Source organism: Pagrus major, chromosome 16 (assembly GCF_040436345.1).
Source record: "Pagrus major chromosome 16, Pma_NU_1.0".
NCBI classification, from domain to species: domain Eukaryota; kingdom Metazoa; phylum Chordata; class Actinopteri; order Spariformes; family Sparidae; genus Pagrus; species Pagrus major.
The window spans coordinates 6,685,473-6,697,030 of NC_133230.1; the positions used below are offsets into that span (position 1 = coordinate 6,685,473).

At 41.1% G+C, this 11,558-nt stretch overlaps 2 protein-coding genes across 2 annotated transcripts; both read right to left on the reverse strand.

Moving 5' to 3' along the window:
• Nucleotides 1-692: 692 nt before the first annotated feature.
• On the reverse strand, nt 693-5,897 carry synj2bp (synaptojanin 2 binding protein). The gene is made up of 4 exons (XM_073483592.1): nt 5,707-5,897; nt 4,989-5,125; nt 4,162-4,257; nt 693-3,414 (listed from the first exon to the last, which is right to left on the reverse strand). The coding sequence occupies exons 1-4, from the start codon at nt 5,768-5,770 to the stop codon at nt 3,271-3,273; spliced, it is 441 nt and encodes a 146-aa protein (XP_073339693.1). The 5' UTR covers nt 5,771-5,897; the 3' UTR covers nt 693-3,270.
• Nucleotides 5,898-7,139: 1,242 nt separating this feature from the next.
• Nucleotides 7,140-11,558, reverse strand: lgals3a (lectin, galactoside binding soluble 3a). The gene is made up of 6 exons (XM_073483857.1): nt 11,423-11,558; nt 11,011-11,028; nt 10,217-10,924; nt 8,915-9,003; nt 8,646-8,802; nt 7,140-8,198 (listed from the first exon to the last, which is right to left on the reverse strand). Exons 2-6 carry the CDS (start codon nt 11,023-11,025, stop codon nt 8,043-8,045), a joined length of 1,125 nt encoding a protein of 374 aa, XP_073339958.1. The 5' UTR covers nt 11,026-11,028; nt 11,423-11,558; the 3' UTR covers nt 7,140-8,042.

Consider the following 11,558-nt stretch of genomic DNA (forward strand, 5'->3'; position numbering starts at 1 on the left):
TGTATTCAGAAAGAACCCAGTTTTTGTCAAATTCAAGTGTCCGCTTTTAATTTGAAGGTACTCTGACAACATCCGGTGTTGCGCAATCGTCGCTAACTTTATGTTAGTCTGTCCAAAACTGAGATTTACCAAAAAAAACTGAGTTTTTCAAACAAAATTTGATGTATTATGTCAAAACTTTGACTTATTGACAACATTATGAGATTAAATAGCCTACTTACTATCAATATCTCGTAATTTTGGATTATTAATCTTATTTTTGAGGAACAAAATCAAGATTTTAACTCAGCTTTTCATAATTTAATTTATTTATTATCTCATTTGAGGTACAAAACAAAGATTTTAACTAAGCTTCTCATTATTTAATTTATTGAATATCTTATTTGACACAGTAAAATATTTAGATTTTGTATCTTTTACTTTCGACTTCATAGTTCTCGTCTTGATTTGCCAACTCTTTAATTTTTAGACTTTTTGTTGAGTAAATCCCAATTTGGTAACACTTTATTAATATTTATTTAACTGTTAAAGGTGTAATATGTAAGATAGAGAGTCGAAGTCTCGCCCCCTTCCAGTTTCCCTCATGGCCTTATGTCTGAAAAAATATGTATGGTAGTGAAAAGAGAGAAACAAATATTATTTTGCCAAATGTTTTGTATATTCTGAAATAAAAAACACGAGACAAAACCAGGTGAATTCAACATGAATTTTAATACAGCAGGTGCTTCGATGTAAAACACACAGTATTTGCATAATTTATTAGTGCTTCTGATCGACGTTTTTTTCTGGCATAACTGCACATATTCACAATCGCACTCGGCAGAGCAACATGAAATGTATTTACAGACAATGACGGCCACACAGTCGGAGACAACTGCTTGATAGACGCTCTGCAGACTGAAACATGTGGACAAATACACCCGGCACACACAATTCACTTATTCATCTGTTACTGGAGGAGCTCCATGATTGTGGCTAGTGCAAAAAATATTCAAAGTTGTCGACGGCTAAAGAAAACGTCACCTTTTAAAGTGAACTGACTCAAGCTGCTCGTCAGTATTAAGCTGTTGACCCTTCACATAAATGAACGACTCCATCAGAACATGCTTCATATTTCATTTTCACCCCACGACAAGCAGAAGGTGCGACGTGACTTTTAAGCACTGGCCTCGATGCTGAATCCTGTTTGAAACGGTCTGAACGAAACATAAACACGGCAGCTGCGATCGAGTGTTACGTAATGAGCTGCCCAACACGTGACGATGTATTAATCTAAGGAATGATTTGTTTGATACAGATTCAATGGTTCACCCGGAGTGACCATGTGACCCTTTAGAAGAAATCCTTCAAAGTGAAACTACTTGGTGATAATCTAGTGAAGTGTGTTTTGTTTTGAAAAGTCTGGTGATAATCTATATTTTCTTACAGTCGACAGTAGAGCTGCGACGAATAATCGATTAGTTGTCAGCTACTTTGATAATCAATTAATTGTTTTGAGTAATTTTTTAAGAAAAAGTCAAAATTCTCTGTTCCAGTTTCTTAAATGTGAATATTATCTCCCTCTCTTTTTTTTCCCTTTTTACTCCTCTATGACAATAAACTGAATATATTTGGGTTGTGGACAAAACAGACATCTGAAGGCGCCATCTTGGGACATTTTCCCCTATTTTCTGACATTTTGTGGACCAAACTAGGGCTGCAACTAACAGTTATTTCATTGTCAATTAATGTTATTTTCTTGATTAATTAAAACTACGTGTTTAGTCAAAAAGAGGTCTGCAAATTGTCAAATCAGTGTAGTCTTAGATATTATCGAATATCGCTTTATTTGCCATCATTTGCAATATTTTTCACAATATCGAACAGCTGTTACGATATCTTTAGGCTTTTGTTTTGAAAGGGAACGGTTATGTTATTATCATTATATAAGATGACGTCCACAAGTGTCTTGTTTCATCCATAACCCAATAAAAATATTCAGTTTCCTGTCATAGAGGAGTAAAGAAACCAGAAAATATTCACATTTAAGAAGCTGGAATCAGAGAGTTCTGACTTTTTTCCCTTTAAAAATGACTCAAACTGATTAATGGATGATAAAAAGTACTTGCAGATTAATTTAGAAGTTGACAACTCGTCGATTATTCGCGAAAATAATCATTCAACTAACAGTGGACCCATTAAAAGACCAAAACCAGCAATGAATTGTTTTCACGATCAAGTACTGTTTGATGTATCTGATTCCTCTGAGCCACAGAGCTCCATTTTTGTCCACAAACTATTAAAAAACGCATCAAGCTGTGTTCCTGCTCCTCGTTAGAGCACCGAATGTGTTAATCCGCAGCTGAAAATAGTCACCAACTAATACATCACTTCCTGCTGTGTGGGTGATGTTTGCTCAAACCTATAGTGCCCACCAGACTGAGGAACCCATAGAGGCACTTTTCAAAGTGAATGAATGGGCCTGTGGATGAGGAAGGTACTGAAAGACGGACTAACTCATTACTGGTTTGGGGCTTTTTGTTGACGATAAGAAAACACACATCATCAGCAGCCACATCCTTTAATTTAATGCTTTAATGGATGTAGTGGGTTGATTTTCATTTTGATCACGGTGAGGAGCAGCAGGAGCCAAACACCACCAGCACTTGGTACAGACAGAAAAGGCACTCTGGAGTCCATTATACAATTTATCACATTCACTGCAGGCTGCCGCTCCTCCCATGATTCTGTGCAACGGTGCAAAATGAAAATCAACCCTGTGAATTTTGAACTCTGACAAACTGAAAGTACAGCGGGTTCCTCTCACGGCGCCCCTCGCACAGATCTGCCATTCAGCGATGGAGGTGCAGGGAGGCCCACGACTGGCTGAACACAACACCGTCTTTCAGTTTGTAGAAAAGGACCCTGAAGCTCGAGTCGGTCCGATTTGACCCAAAGGATTTGATATTTTTCTGCGTATTCAACCTGTTTTCTGCCTGAGCTCAGCCCAGCTCAGCTCGGCAGCAGGAATGTCATCATGTTTACATTCTTCTTCTTACCATCACAGAGTTAATCTTTGTAGTAAGACAGCATCCTTTTGCATAGGAAGGGTGTCAAGAAGCTACCATTAATCACATAATAACACATGAGCGTGGAGGAAACTCATCAGTGACGCCGACACCGACTAATCAAGAAAATAACATCTACTGTTTCGAGTTTGTTCCCTCTCTCACTTCTTTGGCCTTTAGCAAAGTTTTTGATCTTAAAAATAATACACAGACGACGGCTCGGTTAAAAGGACCTCCTAAGGTGCCGCATGTAAATGAACGCACCGACGGTCGCAACTGCCGCTAAAGCCACCAGTAATCCCAGAGAAGACGCAGAGGATTCGTGCTCGGGTTGGGAGCCTGTGGGTCCGTTCATCTGAAGGGCCGTCTGCAAGACAGATTTAAAAACAGGAGTAAATATCAAAGCATTTTTAGAGGGTATTATTGTTGGTGCCGCTGTTGTTTTTCCTCAGGCTGTCACAATATACTTGTAATGAGGACAATTGTGAAAATTAAAAATGAAATATTGATTTGATTTATAAAACATAAATCAGGCGTATGCAAAGCTTTATATATCTGCCGAAAAGGAAAGTTGTAAAAACCAATGTGGTACAGAAGGTGTAGTTGACCTTATTATCACCTCTATTCCTGAGGACAAAGTTGACTCATGTTACATTTCATGATTTCTCACTGTGTTTTAAGCAGAAACTGGTTAAGCAACAACACAGTTAGTCTGACAGTGAGCCTGAACAGGACCAGGTTATTTTCCCAGCAGACGTTTCCAGAGTTGCTGAGCTTGAACTTTGCTGAGCTTGTTTCGTGGAAATGAGTCATACTAACGGAAGGAGTCTGGCAGTTCACATCCTATAGCTTCAGAGAGGCACTACAGGGTGCTTTTTTAAAAGTGCTGTGATTTATACGTTGATGGTTTTGTTACTATATTTGTTTCATCTGTTGCATGTTCTTGTGCTGTGTTTGTGTTTTGGTAATTTTCTGCTGGACAATGAAGTTGTATTAAAGCTGAAGTTGCACAAATCCAACTGCTAAAGAAACAAACACAAAGCATGAAAATCAACAAAGCACTGGAACATTTGAATACTAGGACGAGGTCGTTTTAAAGTACCGTGCCTCCCACCTTTTTCAGAACACGGAGCTCCACGTCCTCTCCTGCTGTCCTGAACAGGTCCACGGCATCTCTGTGCGTCAGATCCTCAAGCTTCACTCCGTTAATCTACAACCAACAAGAAACAAAAACAACGATGACAACGCTTTTTTAGTTTCATTTTTGAATAATTAGCCAAGTATTTTCTAGATTACAGGTGTCAATTAATTGTTTGGTATGTAAAATGTCCGACTGTAGACTGAACTAAAGCCCAAAGTGGTTGTTATACCCAGCCAGCACTGCAAGCACTTAAAGTCATTTTCTTCTCACCCAGTGTCCATAGAGAGCTGTGTGAGGTTTCTGCAAGATCCAAAACGTTTCTGGAGCTTCACATCATTCTCCCAAACAAACTGAAATAGATGGGGACTTGTGCACCCACCTTTAGCGAAAAGGGGTGTTAATATTATCTTTTCAAATAAATGTCTGATCTGGGGGCTTCACAGACTTGGGTTATGCTGGAAGGTGCATGAGCCATTTCGCTTTCGTTTTTGTCCTTATCTACTTCAGCTGTTTTGGGAAGGGCTGCAACCCTGATCTGCAGTGTTGTTTTGCGGACTTTGAAACTTCACCTGACTGAATTTTCATTTTTCTGGTGTACTTTTCCTTTAAGATGTTCAGGTTTTCACTTTAAGCTGCAACTCTTTATATTTGTGCTTGAAAAATGACTTGCAAGATGACAAGATTATCAAGAAATACTGTGCTTCTACGCATTAATCCTACCAAATGTTATCGAGATGACAAACACCAGCTACTCTGTAGCTTCTGAACATCCTAAACCCTCAATACAAGTCATTTATTACCGCCAGGATCTTGTCCCCCTCTTGAAGTCTCCCATCCAGGGCTGCAGCTCCATCTTCTTTAATTTTGGACACATATATGCCATTGTCATTCACAACATACTGCTGGTCCACTCCCCCAACTATATTGAATCCCAAGCCTATGAAAAAAAGACAGACAGTGGCATTAGACAGAGGCATCTGAGTAAAAATCCAATAGGCAATAATCAAATGTTTTCCTGGTGCAAACACAACGTGTATCCCAATGGATCAAAGGGCAAGAGGAACCATCCCAACCCTCCTACTATTCACAGACACAAGCAGGTCAGTAAACGTTACATAACAAGTGTAAACCTCACATTACTCCACATTTAGCTGAATAAAAGGTCTCTAACTTTCCTGCTGCCTTGGCTTCAATCTGACAGGCCGAGAAGTAACTACACTTTTAAAGCTTTTAACACAGCGTCAAAGTGCATAAATCAAAGTTTATTAACTACACTGGGTTGTTAGAGCTCAGATGAGTCCTTCAACCCTGCTCGTACTGAACAATAACACACGCTGGGATGAGATTTGCATATCTTTGAGTCATTAGCTGTTAGCTTGAGGCAACAAACTGGCTTGACAGCGTTGATTTTTGCTGCTACGCAGCTAGCAAGCTAAGCTAGCTAAGCTAAGCTAGCTGGCTAGCAACGTCACCGCCATCTGCTCAGCCGCGCGTCAACTTTACACTCAATCTTCTTACCTGCCGGTCCTCGCTTCAGTTTAATGTCCGCCACGTTGGTTGAGGAGTGCACGGAGCCATTCATTTTGTCCAGACGCCACGGGATTAAAAACAATAAAGAGGAGCGAGGAAGAGGGACAAACTATTTATCTGAAGGTGAACTCATTGAGGAGTTTCGATTTGCTTCCTTCGGCGCTGCGGGTGGTTGGTGGTCGTGCTGCCCCCTGGTGGCAGGAAACGGAACTGCAGGCCGACCTTTGAATGACACAGCAGCAGGAGAGATACTGCCTGTGGTGCAGCAAAGTAACTAAGTACATCTACTCAAGTACTGTACTTAAGTACAAGTTTTATGTACTTGCACTTTACTTAAGTATTCCCATTTTCTGCCACATTTTGGAGGCAAATATTGTAGTTTTTACCCCACTACATTTGTTATATAACTTCAGTTTTTAATTACTTTGCAGTTTGCATTAAAAATAACAAAACAGATTCTGATAATCTGAAAAATTCTGGATATATATCCGATACTTCCACTGTCAGGTCAGTCAGTCAGGGCGGCTGTGGATCAGGGGTAGGAGCCAGCATCTTGTTATTGGAAGGTCGCTGGTCAAAGTGTACTTGGGCAAGATACTGAACCCCAAACTGCTCCTGATGTGCTGGTCGGCACCGTGCATGGCAGTCACCGCCATCAGTGTATGTATGAATTACTGTAAGTCGCTTTGGACAAAAGTGTCTGCTAAATGTAAATTCAGTGTTGTAAATATTACTCTAAATTCATCAGGGTTCCCACTCTTTTCTAGACTTCATTTTCCAGGACTCTTCATTTTCCATGATTTTCCATGATTTTCCAGGACTCTTTCCTTAATCAATTTATAACCCCAGTGCCTTTTTCTCTTGTGAATTAGTGTTTTATTCATTGCTGCCTGAACATCAATGACTGAAAAGCATTCAGTAACCAAGAGTTGCTGGAAGTTTTGCTTTCATCAAGAGCAATAGTAAATATATTTTCTTAAAATCCTGTTATTAATATGACTGTAATGTGATGTAATAAGATATAAAAACTAGTATTACTTCATCACCAGTACTGGAAGAAGTATTTAGACTGCAAAAAGCAAAACCACGATATAAAAATACTCGACTAACAGCAATTGAAAGGGTCCTGCATTTAAAATGGTACGTTAAGTATAGGTAGTAAAATGTACTCGTCCTTTTGATATACATCTCTAGTATGCATCTCCACAGTTCCACTTAAAGCGTGTTTAAAATGTATTTTATTAACTTCTAATTCAGTATTATTAGCAACTTTATTTTTCATCTTCACTACATTTCCTTTTTGTTTAAAGCACTTGGAGCTAGTCAGTGAATGATCTGTGCTATATAAATAATACACAAACCCTCACATTTTCACCGCTAACAGGATTAGCTTTCTCCACTTTTGTGTAAAACAACGAATGTGAACAGGGAAACTAGCATTTATTTTGTTTACAGGCAGGCAGCTCATGAAAAGTGTACATCACTCTGAAACAAACAGCATTATCAGTCATTATTCGTTTGTTGCCCTTTATTTATGAGCCTCTCATCTCAAAATACTGTACCACTGTTATCTTTGGCAACAAAATCAGAAGCCCCATCCCCTCCCCGCTTATCAACATTTTTACTTGAGCCTCACTTTTTATGATTAGACTTCAACATGAAATCATAGTTCAGGCTTAGAGCTCAGTCAGGAGAATTAATACTGAAGAACGGAGGAGCTCAAAGTCAGTATATAAATACGTTTTTTAAAAGAAACTTCATCCTCATCCTATCGTATGTTATCAGGTCAGTGAATCTTGGGGGGTTCGGCCAGCACTAAATTAAGACAGTGAAAAGGCGATCAAGTTGATTTTCAGCAGCACACTCTCATGCATTACAAAGGCTTATCAAGATTCTGATATAAAGGACAGAATAATAAACATGTACTGTATGTACTGTAAACAAAATACAGCATACTAGAGGAAAATCTGACATTTCACACTTTTCCATGTGGTCTACAATCTTTGCATTAGGTATAAATTAGTATTTCCTTAGTTTTAGATGCACTTTATCTCATTCACTACTTTAATTCTGTTACGTCATAAAATATTCTCGATTTTGAGTTGCTATAAAATGAGCGGTCAGCCAGTAAAAATAAAGAGAAGGATTATAGTCTGCCGTCTGTTCTGTGTTAAATGAAGAAGCTCCATGTGGGCAAAGATTTGCACTTCCTGACTTTTGTGCCTCAAAAACTCCAGCAAGGTGCTTGAAGGGATTTCAAATACAGTGGTAAAGTTTGACCTAGGTCTCCTGTCTGTACACGTGTGCTTTAGTAGCTCTGAGATTCAGATCATGTTCGGGGCTACGCTGTGGAGCATGACGTCTCCGACCACCCGCAGCAGGGTCACGTCCTCCAGCCCGCCGACTCTGTGCTCGTACTCCAGCAGGTGGTTGCCGTCCACCGCCACTTTGAACATGTCGTCCTCCACGAGGATCTTCAGCTGCAGGGAGAGCAAAACACTTAATCCACAACAAGCCAAGTGATCGCGGGGAATGGAAGTATAGCTGCAATTATTCAGTCAAGCAATAGAAAAACAAGAATAATCCAGGAAATAATCTGCTAGTTAGTGAAAATGAAAATAATAGCTGGTTGCAGCCCGATACGCAACTCCAAGAAAGATTTTACTGCTGGAAAGACACAAATACTTTTGAACCTGGTGCTACATGAGCAGAGAAAACAAAGAAAAGAGCTGTGGTATTCACATTTTGTTCTGTTTGGGCCTGTTTATTCTGATTGAGGTGTTTATATGGAGCATTTTTATTCTGTTTGGGCTTTTAAACAGATCATAAATGCAATATTAGGCTCCATGAAAACACAGCTACTGGCATTGAAAGGCTCAATTATGTTTTCCATTCTTAGGCACAGGTCTGTTCCTGTAACGCTTTACCTCAAAACGGCGTCCCTGACAAAATGGGAAGCCTCCATCTCGCTCCTCTGGCCCCCAACATCCACCTAGTTGGGAGTTTCTGACAATAGTTTGCTCATGAAATCGGGGATTGAAGTGAAAGACGACGTCATGGCCTTTAATGAAGTCAACATGGAATCTGCAAGAGAAAGATCAGGACTGATTTCTCCCGACAGCTGAGGCGTTCAGTAATGTTCCTCAAACAGAAAGCGTCGCTGACATCAGAGTCAGAAGATGAGTGTTGATCGTACCTGTCTGCACCAGGAACGGGCTCCCCAACTATTGTGATAACAAGTCGTGGCATAAGTCCAGCATGAAGTGGGAGATCATACGGCATCATCTGGAAGAAAAATGTGTATTTTAAAAATCACAGAAATACATCTATCGTCCTCTATTGTGAAATTAAGTTAAAAAGAATCATAACAGATTATAATTTACTGTGTTTATTAAGCAAAAATACACAAATGGTAACATGTTTACCCTATTTATGAACTCTCCAGGGCAGAAGTACAATTGTCATTAATAGACCACACTTGGTAATAAACAGCTGAGTAGTTGACGTCATAAAGAGGGAATTTTTAGTCAAACATTAGTCAAAACTTTGACCGTGCCCACATTCCTAATGCAACACCTCGATGAGTCATCATCTCCTTCATTTAGTTCAGCACTCTTACACAATTCACCATGATTAGTCAAGACAATGTAAAGTAAAACAAAATTTTAAAAAGAAATCTTCAGTTTTCAACACTTTAATACAACAAGCCATCAAATATACAAACTGACTTCTGAGCAAAATGACAGAAGGCAGAAAAAACATTGAATTTTACCCATGTGACAAGTGGAAATAGTGATGAACATACAAACTGATTTCTGTCAGAGAATATATGTCTTAATACAGAAACATTTTTCTTTTGTGTAAACGTGTAATTTTAAAGCATATTGCACATAATTAAAAACAACACATCCCCCGAAGCAGATGGAAACAAACCCTAACTTCATACTGTGAACAGTATATATTCAGTCTTTGACACATTTCATGCAGCCTAATCAAACCACATGTTGATTCTGGAGGTGACGTCCTTGTCCGACTGAAAAGTTGAGTTCATTGCTTTCAATTATATGGTGGATTATATCTGGGCTGAAAGACAAGAATACATTTTTGATAACTCTTTTTTGAATATTCGTTGATTCTGCTTTGTGTTAAAGTGTGCACACCCGCAGAGCCACAGATACAGGAAAAACAGCAGCCGTGACGTCCTGAAGCAAATCCCAACGAGGCAGGAAACTTTCTTTTTCCACCAGCAGTAATATCAGAGACACTAAACCAGTCACATTAAATATTTAGAAAAACCGCAGTATCAGTAGAACTGAATACTTATATGACAGCAGGTAACCTGTGTAGATGTACATTTAGCAGGTAGCTGGTTGTATTATTTCCCACCCTGAAACCAAAGAGCCCAAGAGAGATGCTCCACGGCAAACCAAAGCAACATCAGCAAAGACGTGCAGCAAGCAAGCATATAATATTATTGGTTAACAGTGCTCGTACTCACCAGCATGCCTCCAGGAGCAGCAGGCCCACCGTATGGACCCATGGGCCCGGGAGCAAAGGGGCTAGGAGCAGGAGGGAAGCCTCCGCCTCCAGGTGGTCCCCATGACCCAGGGGGCATCGGAGGAAAGCCTCCAGCAGGGAAAGCAGGGAAAGAGCCAGGACCAGCTGGAGGGGGGTATGCACCTGGACCACCTGGTCCGTACATCCCGTTGCCTCCTCCTGGCTGACCTCCTGGGTAAGGCACATTTGGATAAGGCCCGGGTGGAGCTCCAGGGCCAGAAGCAAATGGTCCTTGTGGGTAAGGGACAGGGCCTCCTGGTAGCTGTCCCGGAGCTCCTTCAGGCGGGTACTGGCCGGGGAACTGCCCAGGAGCTCCAGGACTGGAGGGGAACTGCCCTGGAGCTCCTGGCGCAGGATATTGTCCTGGTATCCCAGGACCAGGGGGGAACCCACCAGGTGCTGAAGGAGGTCCCGGATATTGCCCTGGTGCTCCAGGACCGGAGTGAAACGGGAACTGCCCTGGAGCCCCCGGGCCAGATGATCCACCAGCGAAGTCACCAGGGGCGGAGGGCTGGGTGGGAGCTCCCGGGGCTGAGCCGGGCCATCCCGGGTTCGATGGAGGTGGAGGGTTGCTGGCAGGGGCAGAAGGGTTAGTGTTGCCTATTTTCTTTGCCTGGCCTGCGCTGTCCTCTCCTAAGGCATCTGCCAGCTGGAAGAGAAAGGGACTGTCAGTCTCCACATATCACAAGAAAAACATCAGCATGACGAATAACTGAGGGAAACATGTCAACTCACCGAGAAATCCGACATGATCTGAAATCAAAGCAAGAGAGAAGACACGGATTCATTAGTTTTATTATGAAGTTATAACAACAAGCTGTCACAACACAGGAGGGTTTGTCACACACAGGCTCTGAGTAATAGCAGAGTAAATGTTTCCATCCCGGCTGGTGACCAACAAAATCCGTTTAGGCTGAGTCAAATTAGCTTCACCAAACTTAAACATTACGACGACAGCCTATACAGCTGCTTCACTGACTTTATCCGCACATACAGAGAGATACAGTCTCAAAAATATCTAGTTAACTAGTTGGCTACCGAGCTAGCTAACAGCAGCTAACTGTTACTCAACATTCAGCTTGTTAGCTCGTCTTTTCTCCGCCGTGTCAAAACACAGGAAGTAGTAAAAACTTGTATTTCGTGCTACCTCGCCAGAAGATGGACTCCTCTCAAACGATAGCGGGTAAAAGCGGTGATTTATCCAGCTGTGGGAGCCAGTTAGCCCGCTAATTTAGCCTGCCGAGGCTGGAGAGAACTACAAGCTAACGTTGAGCTGCTCTCTC